Raw genomic sequence first — 20,554 nt, forward strand, 5'->3', positions numbered from 1 at the left:
AGAAGCTCACACTCACTAAGAGATGTGTCTGACCACTCCCAAAGATTGTACTCAAAGATATATCTTCATGACCTATGCCTACTTGCCTTCCTCTCCTCACATGATTTGAAGGGTTGAACTTTACAGTAGCATTTTTGCAGATATATGTCGCAACCTTTATGTAGTATCTGGCTTGCCCAGCATGCATACAATGGGTTACAATCATTTAAAGAGCTATTGAGACATAAAATAATGATAGCGGTTGTGATACCTCATGTCTTCTGAGCAGCTTTGCTTTCGCACCCTTGTGAAGAAGCTTGCTCTCTTCATTAATTTGCACTTCAAGCTTTGATAAAAGTTCATTACATTTTCTTTTTTCAATTACAATTTTCAATTGCAAAATATATGATGATATTTCACTGTGAACCATCTGCAAAAGTTTAAAACACACAATAAATGTAAGCCTTTTAGAAAAGAAATGCACATTTCTGCATACATTTAACTACATAGTCTCAATGTCCAGAGACAGGTGGGGCATGCAATACTCACCTCCCATCTTTCGCGAAGATTCACACTGACTTCTTCCACAGCTAATTTTTCATGAGTAGGAGAAATGGACTTCACTTTATCTGCTGCTTCCAAAAACTTGTCAAGGCTTTTAGTGTCATAATTGCCAAAGTTGGACTACAAGAAAACAATCAAGACTGAATCAAACATGCATGACCATTTGGTAATGTAACATTTTGACTGGAAAACATCTGTTTTCAAGTAGTAGCTAGAGATCTTTTAGAGGGATGCAGGTATTTATTGTGTTATTACTCAGTATTGTAGTAGGACAGATGGTATATTTTGCATGAATTGTGTGTAGCATAGTGCAAGCTTTTTCTCGAGACCCGGAAAGCAGCTCAAAATGATCTTTCATGTAACCTTTCTATTTATCATTTATGAATTGCATGTATGTTTGCATTCAAAAGCAAACTGATGCTAACCTATAGTGGGTTGGCTCACCTGGGCTTGACTCTCATGATCCTGGTATCTAGTGAAACCGCAAACCTATGCCCTATCATAATAAGTCCATCCCACAAACCATGCAAATTTGGGAGTAGAACTGTGGCACACTTTATGAGTGGGTACAACTAATCAGATTACAACGCTTCAATTTAACTAACCCATACACATACCTTGACATTTGCATAATAAGGGATCTACAGGGGAATAACTCTAGCTGTAAAGTACACAAAACTAATTTTAACATGTCTGAATAAATATGGACGCTGAACTGATGATCATCAAGGAGTGTATCCATGTACCAGACACTGGAATGGGCAATAAACACATGAACATTCCCCTGATCCGCTTATGACACCAGAATACCTTTTTCTAAAGCGAATTTATACCTTCCTTGGATGGAAATATGTTTTCTGTACCTCCGAAAAGGAAATTTGCAAATGAAAGATATTTTGAAACCAGAATGAAATCATCTGGCCTGGTTCCAACATCATTAATACGCTCACCAGAGACAAAAATCCCCTGTTGGTAAAATATTTCAGATTAACTACTGAAGCACTAATCAGTTTACAACGGTATCATGTCTCCGGCAACTACAAACCTTGCAAACAGAAAGATGCATGTGATATGCGCACAATGCAGCAACTTGAGTTCAAGCTGAATCCTCGAAATGTGAGCGTGTAACTCCTGAAGTTCAACAACTGTATTTTGCATGGCTTGAGCTCAGGATTCAAGTCATTTGACTTAAAGCAGTTAAGTATTTATTATAATAATTTATTGGAGCATATGCATGCATGTAGGCTTCATGGGCTTATTGAAATATACCTCTGGGCAAAGAGGATTAAAGTAATCCAGTCTAACAGGCTCAATGCTCTGCTAACAATACTGTGCTTCATTTCAAGAATGAATGTTAAGACACCACAGGATTCATAATTATGCATAAAGACTGGGATAGGCTGCTGACAAGCATGTGGTGCTTCAGCCAAGAATTTATTGTCCAGTGGCACTTGTCACCACAAGCAGAACCTTTCTCCCATTGCCATTAAAAAAACAAATTGTATCCAAAGTTCAGTGTGGGAGCTGCTTAAAAAGAAGGGTCAAGGCAGCGCCTAGCTGTACTACCAACAGAACAACTCAGGGGACTGATAGAAATGTACCCATGATCACATGCTGTGAAGACTCTAATGCCAGGCAAATATCCTTCCTGCACAGCCCATATCACACAGGCTGTTCAACGATAATCCATGCTCTGCCTGTCATATTCTGCTCAGAGGGTCTAGTGGAATGAAAGCTGCAGCATCTCCCTAGGCACATATCTGCTGAAGTATGTCTGTAATTGGCTCTGTACTTTCTGCATACCATTATATGCTAGAATAGGAGTAGTTAAAAGCAAGATGCATCAAATTATTAGGTTTCATCTCAAACTTCTGACAGATCAAATTGCAAATACATCTGAACACTTTCAGCATGCATTACATGAGCCAAGAACATAAATTCATTTCTGTAACAGCAACGTTCAAGAATAAAAGTTACCTTTTTTACACATAGGGCCAGATGTAGCAAACCATTTGCGACTCGCAAACAGCGAAAATTGCCGTTTGCGAGTCGCAAACGTGGGTTTGCCATGCAGAAATGCATATTGCGAGTCGTTACCGACTCGCAATATGCATTTCCGACTCGCAAATAGGAAGGGGTGTTCCCTTCCTATTTGCGAGTCGCAGTGGGATGCAATACCATTTGCGACCGCGTACGCGGTCGCAAATGGCATTGCAGTTACCATCCACTTCAAGTGGATGGTAACCCACTCGCAAATTGGAAGGGGTCCCCATGGGACCCCTTCCAGTTTGTGACTAGACCCAAAAATATTTTTTCAGGGCAGGGAGTGGTCCAAGGGACCACTCCCTGCCCTGAAAAAATACCGAAACAAAAGGTTTTTTTTTTTTTTTAAGTGCAGCTCGTTTTCCTGTAAGGAAAACGGGCTACACTTAAAAAAAAAAAAACTGCTTTATTTAAAAGCAGGTCACGAACATGGAGGTCTGCTGACGTCAGCAGGCCTCCATGTTAGCGAGTGCCTATACTCGCTATGGGGCCGCAATTTGAGACCCACCTCATGAATATTCATGAGGTGGGTCATTGCGACCCCATAGCGAGTCGCAGTCGGTGTCTGAGACACCGTACTGCATAGCAATTTGCGACTTGCAAATTGCGAGTCGCAGGGACTCGCAATTTGCAAGTCGCAAATTGCCGTTTTGCTACATCTGGCCCTAAGTTCAGTAAAAAACACAAAACGGTAATACTTTATTTGGAACAACTAACATAATTAAAATAGCAAGTAGGGCAATGCAACTAGTGCTTTATTCGACACATGCTTTAAAATATAGAAAAATTTACTTGTATTATGAATTTTAACTCTCTTACCTCATATTCTGATATTAGATCTTCTGGCGCTAATTTCTGACCAAGAAGCTGCAGAGCCTTTGTTATGTACGTTTCAAGTTCTTTCTTGGAGTTTTCAAAAATAATAATAATATCCTTTTCAGGCAATCTCTGCTCTGACTGAGACATGACAGAACGAAGTGCAGTCAATGCACACTATGAACAAAAGCAGAAAACGTTTCCTTCTGTTAGGAGATATGCAATGATTCCAACATGTCTGCACACATATTAACAAAGAAGCGATGAGTTTTTGATAAACATGAGCACTGTGATATTGTTCTGCAAATAGGTTGTTAAACTGTACAGAATTTAATTTGTGCTGGGGGTTGCCGGTGAAGGCCCCAGCACTCATTTTTCGGGACCGACACTTTTTCATCAACACACCTTGACACAGTGAAAGAAAACGAAAGATAAAACATGGAACTCGTTTACTACTGAAAAAGAAAACTAAAACTTTACAATTAATGTTTAGAATGTTTGACCCCCAAAGCAGTTACAATTCAACACACATGAAACAAATTGGAGGGCAAATTGCAGCTCTAATTCGACTTTAAAAAGTAATTAATTGGTAGAATAAAGATACTAGTTTAACATGAATACAATTTGATTAAAATGATTGAACAGGTAAATTATGCATGAAACACACTCAGTACAAATCCGGGGCAAAAGCCCAACCCTGAACAATTTAGTGCACAAAAAGCAATCACCTAATCCAGCCGCAATGTTTATTCATTTGTTCATTATTTGTAATGTGCAAACCACACCATGGTGCCAGCTTCTAAGCACAGAAAACATGGGAAAGGGAAACCGGCAGAGGACGGTAGAAAATGTGAAAAAACAAAAATAGACGTTATTCAATTCTAAAACATTATCCTCCCATCACAGGTCCAATTTTCAGTTACATACCTTTTATTTTGTGGCAGAAGCACAGGAGCATTGAAAATCGAAAATGCATTAGAACTCCTAGAAGCTGGTAATCAATGCCAGTGGCTCTCTCGCTCGTCAAGGGTGTGTTATCTGACAGTCATTCACACCATTGCAAATGGTCCAAAATAATTGCAGTAAGATTTGTTACAGTGGCAAACAAATAGGATCATGTTGTTTCCTGTGCTCACAGAATTTCCCACTGCTTTGGACTTTCAACAACCTTGTGGTATCTTGTATTTCCTGTGTTGGTTCATCCCTGGCCCAGGTGTCCCCTCTGACCCTTATCATAATGGGCTCTCCCACCAGGATTCCAGGAGGAGAGCTGAGACTGCTGAAGGAGATCTGAGGGTGACAAGGACTGTGATGTGAGGTGGCTGGGGCGTTGCATTATTAAACTTATCATTTCACTGTCATCGCTTTCCTGTGTGATCATTGGCCATCTCCACACTGGCGACGAGGATGGGATCCTGTGATGCAAAAGAGAACACGCCCCAACACGGCAAGTTGTGAACAGCACATACGAACTGTGAAGAAGGATTAATTGAGCGCTGTGGTCCTGAGACAGATTCCGGTGAGGCAGTGTCCTTTACTTTTCACGAGGGATGGTGAAATTTAAATGTAACCCTGCAGTGTAGAGGTAAAGTCATCGGATGTGAAAGCTTGCGTAACGACACAAGTGACCATCTGTCCTTTTAGCCAGCACTCTTGCACTGGAACATTAAGGCAGTCTTGCCACATTTAATTAAGGGACATTACTATTTCTGTCCAGCTCAGAGTGTGAGGAAAGGTGTAGTGGCTACGAATGTCAACTGTTTGTTGCCTGGAAGTCTCTATATTTAGCAGCTAAATCGTGGAAATAACTCTCCAGCTAAAGATCAAAGGTGTAAAGTGGTTTAAGTCCAAATTATATCAATAATTGTGCCTCGGGGAATTCACCACAAAGGCCAACAGCTATAAATCTGCAGCACGCTCTGGGCGTTTCATTTAGAATGTTCATATCACCTCAGGGAATTCCTCTCAGCTGAGGCAGAGCGCACGCACTTTGCAAGTATAACCAAGGAAGAAACAAATAGTTCAAGGAATCTTCATGCCAATATGACTTAAACAACTGCTGTATTTCAAAAATGTGTAACATTTTATAGAACTGAACCTTAATAAGGGACATCGAGTAGTTTTTCTCAAGATACAGCTGCCATTTCTCCATAATAGAATTTATGTGCTATTAGCACCATCTAGTGGACAAACTTGAAAGGTGTCATGCAGCAAGAAAATAACATAGGAGGTTTCAGCAGACCTTTGTGTCTGAATCGAACACATTAGAACAGTGGGCACTAAAGAGATACAGTGATCCACACACTAGAAATATTCAGAGTACAAAGGAAAGAAATGTTTGCATAGTTAACAACAGTTGTATTACTCAAATTACAAATAATAAGATTGAAGACACCCTTATGTATTGCAATACAATTACATATGCTGTGTGTATTGATTACTTCAGAATTTAATAATAGAATATTCATGTGAAGTGCAAATAAATGTAATCAATATATATATTTAAAATCAAGTGAAGAGCTACAATTGGATAAAATATGAGGTTGTAGGTGCATGTATGTGTCAAATAGTTTAGTACACAGGGATTTGACCAAGCACATAACTCGAATAGCATCTAACCACATAGTCTCCCACACCATGCAAAACATCACGCAACCTCCATTCTTCTTAAACACCCCAGGGGAACCATCAGTGACATGGAATAAGTGGAAAAAGGGTTTTAATAACTACCTTATAGTGTGTGGTCCTAATATAAATGTTGAGAGAAAAGTTGCACTACTAGCACACTGTTTGGGAGCGGAAGGACAGGAAGTCTTAGAACACCTTCCAGGTTTGTCAGATGAGGAAGGAAACAATTTGAATGCATATGAAATATGTATAAAGAAGCTAGATAAACACTACCTACCCAGGATTAGTACAATTCTAGAGAGGTATCATTTTGGCAAACGCTCACAGAGGAAGGAGGAGAGCATAGAGGACTTTGTGTCTGAGCTAAGGAGATTGGCTTCATCCTGTAAATTTGGTGCAACCTTGGAAGAACGCATTCGTGACCAGTTCTTATTAACATGCAACATTGAGAGGGTCCGTGAGGAGTTATGGCTCAAGGATGACCCCCCTCAATGAGGTATTAATAGTATCAAAACAGGTAGAACATATGCTTTCGTGTGTAAAAGAACTTAGAGTTGAGAGTAAAAGTGCAACATCTGAGAATAAAGCAGAAGTAAACGTGGTGAAAGAGAAAAAGAAGAAAACTCAAAATACACCTAATAAAGAGTTTAGAGGACAGTGTTTCAGATGCGGAATGACAGGTCACATGGCCTACTGGAAAGAGTGCCCAGCATGGAGGGCAGTATGTAAAGGGTGTGGCAAGAAAGGTCATTTTGTCGCATGTTATAGATATAAGAAAAATGATAAAAGAAATAACACTGTCAAAGTTTCTGAGGTTTATGATGAAATTGTGTTGCAAGTGAACGATTCAGGCGAAGGTAATCCCAAAGACATCATAAAAATAGATAACACTGAGGTTGAAGCAATGTTTGATTCATGTTCACGTCTAACAATCATTTCTGACCAGGTGTTTTGTAGAAATTTTGCAAACAAAGTCAAATTTTATGAAATGGACATACAACCTGCCGGGTATGGGGGTCAGCCAATAGCCATGATAGGATACTTTTGGGGAACTATTCAATATGGAGAAACAGAAACACAAACTAAAGTCTATGTGGCAGAAAGGGGTGACAACATTTTAAGCTGGCCTGTTCAAAAGAACTTAGGAGTTATCTTGGACCCTAATGCATCACCTCAAATCAAAGTTCAAGAAGTACAAGAAAATTACTTTGTAAATACATTTCCAGAAGTTTTCACTGAGAAACTGGGATGCCTCAAAACATATATTCACAAAATAAAACTGAAGCAGAATGCAATCCCAGTTGTTTCTAAAGTCCGTCGACTACCACTAAGTATCCTAGATGCTGTGAGGGATGAGTTAGAGAAACTTTGTAAGCAAAATGTCATTGAACCTGTTGAAGTAACAGAGTGGCTTGCTCCGATTGTAGTGGCTCGCAAAGTGGATAATAAAGTGAGATTATGTGTGGACTTGCGTGCACTAAACAAGGAAGTGGTAGTAGACAGATTTCCCCTACCTACTATTGCAGAAATGTTCACCGCCCTAAAAGGAGCAAAGGTCTTTTCAACCCTAGATCTGGCCTCGGCATATTACCAAAGTCAGATTACACCCAGATTCCCAGGACCTAACCTCTTTTATCACACCTATGGGTGCATATAAATTCAAACGTATGCCTTTTGGATTAATTTCAGCATCCTCGGTCTTCCAAAGAGCTATGACGGAAATCCTAAAAGGTATTCCAGGCGTTTTCTACTACCAAGATGATGTGCTAGTTTGTGGAGCAACCAACATGGAACATCAAGCTAGGGTTGAACAAGTCCTGAAAAGATTAAAGAAATTTGGCCTCACAGTGAGAGCGGACAAATGTCAATTTGCATGTCCAGAGATATCCTACCTAGGACACAAAATTTCAGGCAAAGGGATCGAACCGAAGGGAGATCTTGTGAAATCAATAATAGATTTATCAACTCCATCAAACAAAGATGAACTTCGATCATTTCTTGGGATGGTGGAATTTTACAGTAAGCTCATTTCTAACTTCTCTGAAAGAACATTCCACATGAGATCACTTTTGAAATCCAAAACAGAATTTATGTGGGACTCCTTGTGTGATAAAGAATTCCAGGATGTGAAGCAGTGCCTCAGGAATGCACCCAACCTCAGTGTTTTTATACCAGGGAAGAAAGTGATAGTGACCACAGACGCCAGCACAAAAGGTCTGGGAGCTGTCTTATCCCAAGTTAATAGTTGAGGAGAAGTCACCATAGCGTTTGCCTCAAGATCATTGAGAGGAGCAGAAGCCAACTACTCGGTGATAGAAAGAGAGGCATTGGCTGTATATTGGGCCCTCCAAAAATGTAAAAACTTCATTTGGGGTAGTGAATTCAAGGTCAGAACTGATCACAAACTGCTAAAGGAGATATTTGAGAAGAAAGGTCTAGATGCTATATCAAGTCGCATTAGGAAGTGGATAATCAATCTGCAGGAGTACACATTCACAGTTGACTACATCCTAGGTGTAAAAAACAAAGCAGCAGACTGCCTATCCAGATTACCTCCCAGCACAGATAGTGTTGGGGATGACAAACAACTTTCAGAGGAGGAAGATGTTGTGCTTTCGAATGTCTGCGTAATATCTGAAGGGGTGATAACAGAAGCAGAATAGAAAACAAACCTCGGAGAAGATGAGGATCTGAATTTGGTCAGGCAGTACTTGAACAGCAAATGGCCGTCTAAAACCCAAATCAAAGACAAACTGAAGGCATTTTGGTGTGTGAGGAGTGAATTAGCAGAACATGATGACTGCTTGTTTAGAGGTACAAAACTGATACCCCCAAGTAATCTAAGACTGAAACTTATAAACAGAGCTCACGAGGGTCATTTTGGTGTGTCAAAAACCAAAGAGAGACTACGAATGGACTTTTGGTGGCCTGGTATGAATATCCAAATTGAAAGATGCACAAGGGAGTGTGTACCCCACAGTGAGAGTGACAAAATTCTAATTACAAGAAAACCACCAATGCAGTTGAGTAAACTCCCAAAACACCCCTGGGATGAACTGGCACTGGACATTATAGGGCCCCTACAAGGTGAACAGGCCACACCATATATCATAGTTGTAATCGATTTGTACCCTAGGTGGCCTGAAATAAAAATCACAGCCGACATCAGCTCCAGTAGTGTCATAAAAGTTTTAAGTGAACTATTTGCAAGAGAAGGATTACCATCATCAATACAAACGGACAATGGTTTCCAATTCTGCTCAAATGAAATGCAAACATACATGAAAGAGAATGGCATAACACATTGTCGTTCAGCTTTATACCACCCAGAGACCAATGGAGCCATTGAACGATTTAACAAAACTTTAAAAGAGATCATTCAGCTTGCTAAAGTAAATTCCCTCAACTGGAAGATGGAAATAGCCAAAAGAATTATTGAATATCGCCTGACTCCACACCAAAGCACTCGGAAAACACCTTTTGAACCACTTAAAGGGAGAAAGCCCCATTCACAACTACTTCCATCATGGATGAAATGGGGAAAAGGATGGGTCACGATAAACACGAAACAGCCATGGAGACAGCAGGAAATCCGAAAACAGGAGAGGAGAAAGGAGAAATATGACAGAGATAATCACACAAAAGACAATAAGGTTTCGGTAGGTGCCTGGGTAAAGGTCAAGGCTCCCACGCGAAGCGCTAAGGACTCGAAATTCACAAGAGCAATGAGAGTGGTCAAATTGTCCCACAATGCTGTGAAAACTGATGATGGCAGAATATGGAACCTAGGGAGGATATCTATAATCAAGCCTTCCTCAATCGGATATACAACCCACAATGCCTGTAGAGGAGGATCAAACAAAAACAAACCACATGGAATTGTGGAATCCTCGTCAACACCGTGTGAAAGTGAAGACACCTCATGGAGATATCCCTGTAGAGTACGAACACGACCCGTTCGACCACCAAAATATTTAATGGACTATGGGGGTCATTCTGACCCTGGCGGTCATTGACCGCCAGGGCCAACGACCACGGAAGCACCGCCAACAGGCTGGCGGTGATTCCTGGCCAATTCTGACCGCGGCTGTAAAGCCACGGTCAGAAAAGGGAAACCGGCGGTTTCCTGCCGGTTTTCCCCTGGCCGAAGGAATCCTCCATGGCGGCGCTGCAAGCAGCGCCGCCATGGGGATTCCGACCCCCTTCCCACCAGCCTGTTCCTGGCGGTGAGGCTGGCGGGAACGGGTGTCATGGGGCCCCTGGGGGCCCCTGCACTGCCCATGCCAATGGCCTGGGCAGTGCAGGGGCCCCCTAACAAGGCCCCAGCAAGATTTTCAGTGTCTGCTTGGCAGACACTGAAAATCACGACGGGTGCCACTGCACCCGTCGCACCCCAGCAACTCCGCGGGCTCCATTCGGAGCCGGCTTCATCGTTGCTGGGTCTTTCCTGCTGGGCCGGCGGGCGGCCTTTTGGCGGTCGCCCGCTGGCCCAGCGGGAAGTCAGAATGACCGCCGCGGTCATTTGACCGCGGTGCGGTCTACTAACGGTCTCTGCACCGCGGGCGGCGCCCGCCGCCCACCGGGGTCGGAATGACCCCCTTTGTCTGTAACTAAAAAAGAACCTCAGATTATTCTCTGATTTGTGCAGGGTGTCTATTGTATATTTTTTTTCATTCTTCATTATATATTAACAGCCGTGGTTATTTGATGTATTACACATATGGTTAAAAAGCGTCACATGTTCCTTTTAGATTTAATTAAGTCCTAGTTCTTTCCCCTGTTCACCCCTTTTCCCTACTCTGTGATCATCGGCAACTAACTTGTTTCTGTAATGAAAGGGGGATGTGTGGTATCTTGTATTTCCTGTGTTGGTTCATCCCTGGCCCAGGTGTCCCCTCTGACCCTTATCATAATGGGCTCTCCCACCAGGATTCCAGGAGGAGTGCTGAGACTGCTGGAGGAGATCTGAGGGTGACAAGGACTGTGATGTGAGGTGGCTGGGGGGTTGCATTATTAAACTTATCATTTTACTGTCATCGCTTTCCTGTGTGATCATTGGCCATCTCCACAAACCTGTGGCCCACAAAATGTATATTGCAGAGAAAGCATACCAGTGTAACTGCAACAGCAAGTCTGCTTCTAAAACAAACATTAAAGTGGTTTCCTGGTTAATTTCCAAGTGGACCTTCTGGACTGGTACTGCCCTCTCTTCTGTAGAAACCGTAGAAAGACTATCAAAAATGCCTGTGGAAGAAGATCTCCTTCCTGTCATTCCTAATATAATCCAATGAGCGTAATACAAAGACAGTCTTCTCCAATAAATACAGAACCTAATTGATCTACCATTTCTGTACTTGAAATAGCAGAAGTATTTAAAAAAGAACACTGATCCAATGTATGCATGGCCAATACTCACAATAGGGATATCTTCTGAAAAATTGGTACCTACATCATGCAACATCCATTCACAGCACTCTGAATATCATGATTCCATGGACAATCCTCAAATTTCACATGCTTTGCTAGCTCTTGCAAACGTTTTATGGGGTAATTAGCTTTTCTTGGTTTGTAGTTCCTTCTAGCCAAACTAAAAGTGACTATCCTGAATGATTCAACCATTAGAATATTTTAGGCTAGAGTTTGTTAAATTTCAATAAGGAGTCTTGTGAACAAGTGTATGTGTAATTGTTAAAAAAAGGAATTGCCCATGAAGTTTCTGCTAAACACTATAAATACAACTATAACTAAGTTAGAGAGGTTGACGTCATGCTGCATCTTTTAATGTTGTAATGTAAACTTTCGAAGCCACCCTCTAAAGATTATTGCAGTTTATAGACAGGGCTACTATTGACGTAAGAATAGAGCACATTTCAGAATCTAAACTTAGCTTGATAATTTCAAGTATCAAGTGTCGAATTTAATTGTATTTATGATTGCCCAAATGGAGGTTAGCAACTAAAAGAGCCTGCATAAGAAACATTTACTGTCCGTCTTGCACACAGGTAAATTACTTACAGGCAATGCAACTTGGAAGAGCTTTAAATATTACTATTAAAGCAAGCATTAACATAGCCAATAGGGCTAATCTGCCAACCCATGCAGCCTTAACTCATTAAAGTGACACACACAGGGCGTACTCAGCGGAATGGGATAAAGTTGTAAACTGGACTCTCTTGCAGCTCAGTGCAAGCATGAGAAGGAAAGTGGAAATATACTACTAAACAATCAATAGCATTACTTTGGAGATTAATAATACACTGGGCTGTGCCAAGACATGATTTACAAAATTTCAAATCAATGGTTGAAAGAGGTTGAAAGAGGAGAGTCGAAGAAAGATGGTTGTTGACAGAGTTGGTCCAAAAGCCTACTCTATGTGTACTGTTAGCAGACCCAGACCTAAAGACTTACAAAAATGATGAACTGGACTTCAAGTTACTTTTAAATAAATCAGAGGGTACTGAAAATAAAAGGACTTACAAAAAGTATATTAATGGATCATTCTCAACAATCACTTTGTGCTGCTTTAGGCCACTAGAGGCTGATGTATACTTTAATATCCTTAACAAGTTTGAAGTTCAAATCGCTTTTTTTCTTAAAACAATTAACATTAGTTATCGAGCTTTCCTTCAGTCTGATAAAAGGACCTCTTTTTAGGTTTTTTTAGGGAAACAAAGAGTGTGGGGAGGGCAAAAACATATTCTACTACTAACCCTCACTCCATTATGGACAGGCATGGGTACGAGATGTTTTCCTGTCGTAATATTACAAAAGGCATATCACACCGCTTGTATCCCATCTCAGTCAGCAAAACTCATTTGCTTGGTGGGGGTATATTAAACAAATATAGTCCCCGCTTGGGCTCTGCAGGGGAGGTCCTAAAAACCCCACAGGAAGTGATTTGCAAAACGTTTTCTACAAGTCGTCTTCATCTTCAGTGAAACAACAGCAACATAGGATCAGGTTCATCATCAAATAAGAGGTATCAAATTATTTATTTTGAGCTGCTGCACTTCAGGCTGATACTGCAATGAATGACATATCATTACATGTGACGTGCACAGAGCTTCCACTCTGTCAAACAGCCTCAGCCAGTCTGACCGCCCCCTTGCTCCCAAACCACTTGCTCCCAACCCACCCTCTACAGAGCGCACACATGGAAAGTTGAGTGTCTGCTGATGTGTAGGGTGCATGCCACTCAGTGTAACATTACAGGTACCGATCTTACATGTGAATTTCCAGTAGTGGCCAGTTCATCCCCTGACTTTTTGCCTGCTACTACTGGGCCTGCACTGCTTGCGCCACCCACTAAAGTAGCCTTTCAAACCTGTCTCAGCCCTGCTAGCACAGGGCCTGTGTGTACAGTTTTCTGGCACAGGGACCTGGCATCTAAATTTACTTGCCAGGCCTAGAACTTCCCTTTTAGTATATGTACGTCACCCCTAAGGTAGGCCCTAGCTAGCGCATGGGCAGGGTGCTATGTATGTAGAAGGCAGGACATGTGCCAGGAAGTGTGACCTCTCCTGGTAGTGACAAACAGCCTAACTTGGTGTCTCACTTCTGTGAGTACTGCTTTCTCATAGGAGTGCATTAGAAATGCCCTGCCTTATATGTAGGGGGTATTGTCTGATTTATGAGAGGTAGCGAGGCATGTTTGGTACGGTTGTAATGGTGATGAGAAATGCTGCTTACTGGTGTAAGTGGATTTTTTATTATTATTACAGAAATGCCACTTCTAGAAAGTGAGCATTTCTCTGTGCTTATGACTCTGGTGTTTTGCAGCTTGACTCCAATCCACGTCTGGGCAGAGTGACAGTTGGGCTCTGTGCATACTTTTCAGACAGCCTGTACACAGGGAGGGGGGAGGTGTCACAGAGGTGCATATGCATGCTGAATAGTCTTCCTGGGATGAGAGAAGGGAGAGGCGGGGGACACCTGCATTTGTAAAGGCTGTGCCCTGGCCTCACACAATAGGGTCGTTTACCCCCAACTGATGTTTGGCGCCTGTGCTGGAGGAGAGAGGGGGCACTCCCAGAACCACTTGCAACTGGTTGGAACCTCCTCTCCCATTCCTTTGTAAACACATTGCAAAACTGAGTATAAGTACAGGGGAATTTTCACCACAATTTGGTGACATTTTGGAACTAGACACAGAATGCTGGAAGGACTCAACAGGAACCGCCGTGGACTGCTGCTGCTGTGCTGACCTGTGACCGGCTTGGTCACTGTAAGGAACTGCCTGCATCCCCCTTGCGCTGGCCTGCTGCTGGGCACTGCCCCCGTGCTCCTTTTTCATTGACTTTGTTCCACAGGGGCAGGGTGCTGTGGCATCTGACCCCTGCAACCACTCAAAGCACGAGGAGTGCTTCATTTCGCCCATAGCACCTGGAGGGCCCTTTTGCTATTATGCCCTCAAGCCCCTTGAAAGCGCTTTATTTTGAGTGCCCCTAGTGCTTCAGAGCACTTTGTGCTGCTGTGGATATCACCGCCACAACCCGGCTTCATTTTAAAAGCGCTGTCCCTAGTGCCCCCGGGGCACCACCAACAGAAAGGAAAGAAGCGAGCGCGCTCCTACCATACCCCCGGGGTGAGCATGCTCCCAGGAGCGCCCCTGGGGCACAAGCAGGTATCCGCTTCGGTGCCTACCCACATCGACAGAGACAGGCGGGGAAGGAAGCATTATCGGAGGCTCACCGCCCCACCGGTCCCCTTGAATCTCCGTCTGCGGGACGGGCAGGAGGAAAGGAAGCCCCATTGGAGGCTCCCACCTGCCCCGAGGAGCCATTGTCTTCTGACGCATTAGACCGTGGGCAGGGCGGAAGCCTCGCCGGAGGCCCCCCACATCGCTGGTCTCCTTCTTTGGCCCCCCTTGTCGTTTTGGGGCATTACTTTGGCCCCCTACCCCATTGGAGGACCAGTGAAGGCCCCTCGGGCCCCAGAGATCGCAGGCCCACGAGAGGCCCATTATAAAACCGGAGGGGGTGTGTGGCACCCCCCCTCTTCCGTATTGTTGATTGCTGGCTTTGGCCCCCCTGAGATGGAGGGCCAGTGGAGGCCCAGGGGTGAGGGGGTGGGCAAAGATCGCGGGTCCCAGTGGGGCCCACCATAAACCCAGAGGGGGTGCGTGTCGCCCCCATCCTCCCCCAATCACTGGAGGGCCCCTGTTTTGCACAGTGGAGCGCCTGGGGCCCCTTTGGCGGAGCATCCTTATGAAAACTAGGTACTTTTTAAGGACATTTATATGTCATAGGTTCCTTATATGGACATTATTGATTTATATGTTGCCTACTCATTTTTATGATGTGCTACATATATGTGCTGATGTTCCTGTCATGGGCATGGCCTGATAATATGTGATTTTTCACTTGCCATATGTTTTATAATGTTCCTGACATGGGCGTTTATGATATTTTTATGACAAGTGCAGTTTTGTTGTAATGTGATTCCTGACTACTGCTTATGTTGCAGAATAATAAGTAACCTGTGTGTTATATGTGACTACTGCTGGTTCTGCAGAGTAACTAATGTGTAACATTCTGACAACTGCTAAGGCAGTAGGATATTACTGACACGCTGTGTTTGGACTAATAATTGCGTTGTGTACAATACAGGATATTTTCATATTGTGTTTCCTTTGTGGTGGGGATAGTGCGTCACTTGTGTTGTGCAAATGCTTTACACATTGCCTTTGGGATAGGCCTGACTGCTCGTGCCAAGCTACCAAGGGGTGAGCAAGGGTTATCTTGGAAATGTAACTCCCTTGCCCTGACTAGAGTGGGTGGGTTCTCCCTGGCTTAAGTGCATACCCTAGCCAACCAGAAACCCCATTTCTAACAGTAAGCTACACCTATTCATGGATAAAATATTTGTGAATCTGTGTAGAAAGAGGAAATGTTAGTAAACAAAGTTATAAATTATGCTCCCATATAAACAACAAATGTCTGGTTATGGGAGATAAGGTGTATACTGGGCTTCAAAAAATGTAAAGTATTTCTTCCAATCTATGCAGGGAGACTTTGAGGAAATTCTTTGGAGGGATTAGTGCGGAAAATGTAAGCATTACAATGAAGCAAAGGAAGCTCTTGTGCTATGCTATTATGACATCAACAAGAGTAATTAGCCCCTTGTTGTGCTAATCCAGTTCAATGATGAGAATTACAACTTTCTAAGCCTAGCTTCAACAAAGTATTGACTTTAATAATGGGTGCCCCAAAGCACTTTTATTTTCAAAATAATGTACGTTTTGGCTTCGGAACATTGACACAGCTTTCAGTAGGTCACCCATGGAATTAATGGAAACCAGGGTCATTAAGCACAGGTTCAGATAGGCCACATACATTGAAATATTTGGTATAACTTCTAATTATGTAAGTTAGGGCCAGATGTACGAAGCTTTTTGCCTGGTGCAAACAGCGAAATCCGCTGTTTGTGCCATGCAAAAAGCACATCGTGATGCTCATTCCCATTTTGCAACTCAGTAACCTGGTTACCGACTCGCAAAATGGGAATGCGACTCGCAAATAGGAAGGGGTGTTCCCCTTCCTATTTTCGATTCGCATTGCGATGTAGAATTGCTTTGTGACCACGAACGCGGTCGCGAAGCAATTCACAGTTACCACCAGTGTCACACTGCTGGTAACCCATTCGCAAAAGGGAAGGGGTTCCCATGGGATCCCTTGGCCTTTGTGAATGGCCCTGTAAACATTTTTGCAGAGCAGGCAGTGGTCCTATTTTTTATCTGAAAAAATGAAACCAAAACGTTTCATTTTTTCGTTTGTATTGCAACTCGTTTTCCTTTAAGAAAAACGGGCTGCAATACAACAAAAAAAAACTGCTTTATTCAAAAGCAGTCACAGACATGGTGGTCTGCTGTCTCCAGCAGGCCACCATCCCTGTGAGTGCTGCGAATCGGAAGGGGGTAGCATATTGTGACCCACCTCATTAATATTAATGAGGTGGGTCTTTGCGACCCCCTTGCGATTCGCAGATGGTGTCAGGGACACCATCCTACATCCGGGTTTGCGACTTGCAAATTGCGAGTCGCTCACACTCGCAATTTGCAAGTCGCAAACTCGGAATTTTCTACATCTGTCCCTTAGTTCCTTTTAGATTCACTTCATGTAAATACATCTCACATAGGTATCCTGAAAATCTGGTACGGAACCAGCCTTCCTCAACCTATGTTGGACACCCCTCCTCTACAGCAGGGGTTCCTCAGATTGATTAATGGGAGCAGTGCAAGTGCAAACAGAATATAATATGGACAATGGATGAGTAGCTTCAATTGATTTTAGAAACACTCCAACCTTTCCATTACAATTGAAATTTTGAATATTTTATGTTGGTTTGTGAACTAAACAAATATTTCAGCATTTGTATATTTGATGAATGTTTTACTGTATTTTTGTATTATTGTTTTGCGGATCAAATCATTGAAGACATTTAGCCAGGGTCAACACCTTCCAACAATGATTCAATTGGGGACCACAGATTCCAAAAGTGATTCTGTGGAGGGTCCTCAGGTTCAAATAATGATTCTGTGGGTGCCCACAACAGTCAAAAGGTTAAGAACCACTGCTCTACAGTAATTAACATGATAAAGACAATGAGATGTAGACGTAACTGTAAACATAAAGAGAAGGTCGGGAATTCAAAGAGACAAACGGACATTGCAGAGAATGAAGGTAAAGGAAAAAATGGGTAGACAAGGAAGACAGGAATAAATTAATGAGAACAAGCAAGATAAATTGAATGCACAGAGCAGTATAGATCGATAGGTCAACAGATAAATAAGTTACAAATCAATGAATCTGAAATAATTACCTCAGTGTTGTTTTTAGCCTCTTGGAGTTGTGTGTGCATCCCGGCTGCATGCATTTGTTTCAAAGATTCATGGCCAGAAATAATGTTCATTACAACTTGCAGATTTGCTTCTGCTGCTGCAACATGCTCCTGGCAAAGGTTCCCTCTGTCAAATGCGCTCTGTTGAAATGAAACATATAATTTGTAATGAGATCTATTAATACCTTATGGACCTAATCGTTTATGTACAGTAATGGAATGTACATTGGAACAACGCATGCTGGAACCACGCATGCCTGAACAACACGGTCGGAACAACGACCGCGTTGTTACCACTAATGCATTTACCACGAATGCCTTAACAACGATTTTTCATTGTAAAGGCATGCCTGGTAAAGGCATGCATTGAACCACATGCATGGTTTCAGCATGCCAACCCCGACCCCTCACCCAGCCCTTAAACATAAAACTACGGCGACCCCCCACCCCTGCCCCTAAAACCTAAAACTACCCCATCCCGCCCCTGAAACCTGACCTACCCCAACCACCCCACCCTGCCCCTAAAACTACCCCGATCCCCAGCCCGCCCCTAAAATCTAAAACTCCCCGACCCTCCACCCCTGCCTCTAAAAACTAGAACTATCCTGATCCCCAACCCCACTCCTAAAAACTAAAATTACCCTGACCCCTCAACCCCACCCATAAAACGTCCGCAACTCCCCACCCCCGCCCATAAAACCTACCCCACACCCTGACCCTAAAACTACCAAAACCCCCCACCCGCCCCTAAAACCTAAACTACCACAACCCCACTCCCTGCCTTTAAAATTCCCAAGACCCCCCACCCCACCCCTAAAACCTAAAACTACCCTAACCCCCAACCCACCCCTAAAATCTAAAACTACCCCGACCCCCCACTCCCACCCCTAAAACGACCACGACCCCCACCCCGCCCCTAAAACCGAAAACCACCCTGGCCCCCTAAAACCTAAACTACCCCAATGCCCCACCTCTGCCCCTAAAACTACCCCGACCCCTCCACCCCGCCCCTAAAACCTAAAACTACCCTGGCCCTCCATCCTGCCCCTAAATACTAAAATTGCCCCAACCCCGCCCCTAAAACTACCACTATCCACCACCCTGCCCCGAAAACCTAAAACTACCCAGACCCCAAACCCCGTCCCTAAAACATAAACTACCTCAACTCCTCACCCCTAAAACTACTGTGACCTCCCACACATGCCCCTAAAACCTAAAACTACTCAACCCCCACCCCACCCCTAAAAACTAAAATGACCCCAACCCCCCACCTCCACACCCAAAACTATGCCGTTCCTAAAACTACCAAAACCCCCCACCCCGCCCCTAAAACCTAAACTACCCCAACCCCTGCCCCTAAAACTACCCCCACCCTGCCCCTAAAACCTAAAACTACCCTGACGCCCCACCCCACCCCTAAAATATGAAACTACCCCGACCCCCCACTCCTGCCCCTAAAAACTAAACAACCCCAAACCCCTAACCCAGCCCCTAAAACCACCCTGACCCCCCACCACATCCCTTAACCCTAAAACTACCCCGACCCCTCACCCCACCCCTAAAAACTCAAATTACCCCAACCGCCACCCCTACCCCTAAAACTACTGCAACCCCAGCACCTAAAAAATCTAAAACTACCCAGACCCCCCACACCGACCCTAAAAACTAAATTTACCCTGACCCCCCACCCCTGCCCCTAAAACTACAGTGACCCCCCACTCTTCCCTTAAAACCTAAAACTATCCAGACCCCAAACCTGCCCCTAAAACCTAAGCTACTGAATCCCCACACCCCACCCCTAAAACTACCACGACCCCCCATTCTGCCCCTAAAACTTCCCGACCCCCCACCCCGCCCCTAAAACTTAAACTACCCCAACCCCGCCCCTAAAACTACCCCGACCCCCATCCCACCCCTAAAAGCTAAAACTACCCCAACCTCCCACCCCCACCTATAAAAACTAAAATTAACCCAACCCCCAGCCCGCCCCTAGAACTATCCCGATTTCCCACCCACACCATTAAAACCTAAAATTACCCCGACCCCCATCCCCACCCCTAAAAAATGAAAACTACCCGACCCCCACCCTTAAAAACGAAAACTATCTCGAACCCACCCCTAAAACTACCCCCAACGCTTCCCCAGCCCCACTTACCTGACCGTGTCCTCTCCGATCCTGAGTCTGTTTTCCTCTGCCTTACCCATGCATGTTCATTGTTCAGGAAATAAGCATTTTGTATTTTTTTTCAAGAAATACCTAACCTACAGCAACAAATATCCTCTGAACACTAAAGCTTGTGTAAGTACAGAATGCGAGAAAATGTTAGGCAACTGTTAGTGGCAGCCCAACTAAATGATTATGCAACCTACATTAAATATAGCAATCATAATACAAAACATCAGTGACTTTTTGCAGGATCCACAAGTATTTTCTGCCTGTAAATTGTGCAAAGAAAAGGGCATAACTGTGTGCATAAAGGTCACATCCTAATTCACTGAGGCCCTAAGTCCAAGTGGCCTGTCGTTGCTACACAAAATCCTGTTTGCACCATGGTTGAGAAGTATGAGTTGTGGGGGAATGACTGCAACCAGTGTAGTTTTTCACTTATGAATTTTGGCAGGTTGTAGTAAACCACCCAGCAGCTATGACGGGGAACCCTGAGGCCGGGCGCAGCAGAGGTTTTAA

At 43.6% G+C, this 20,554-nt stretch overlaps 1 protein-coding gene across 9 annotated transcripts in view; it reads right to left on the reverse strand.

Moving 5' to 3' along the window:
- The window catches only part of SYNE2 (spectrin repeat containing nuclear envelope protein 2), a 1,823,309-nt gene that overhangs the window by 1,565,024 nt on the left and 237,731 nt on the right, over positions 1–20,554 (reverse strand). For all 9 annotated transcript variants that reach the window (XM_069207355.1, XM_069207357.1, XM_069207362.1 and 6 more), the window contains exons 20-23: positions 17,851–18,009; positions 3,406–3,579; positions 529–663; positions 251–409 (exon numbers count right to left, since the gene is read on the reverse strand). In XM_069207355.1, the coding sequence (XP_069063456.1) occupies positions 251–409; positions 529–663; positions 3,406–3,579; positions 17,851–18,009 (627 nt within the window). The remainder of the gene's footprint in view (positions 1–250; positions 410–528; positions 664–3,405; positions 3,580–17,850; positions 18,010–20,554) is intronic.

This window comes from Pleurodeles waltl, chromosome 9 (genome assembly GCF_031143425.1).
Source record: "Pleurodeles waltl isolate 20211129_DDA chromosome 9, aPleWal1.hap1.20221129, whole genome shotgun sequence".
NCBI lineage: Eukaryota > Metazoa > Chordata > Amphibia > Caudata > Salamandridae > Pleurodeles > Pleurodeles waltl.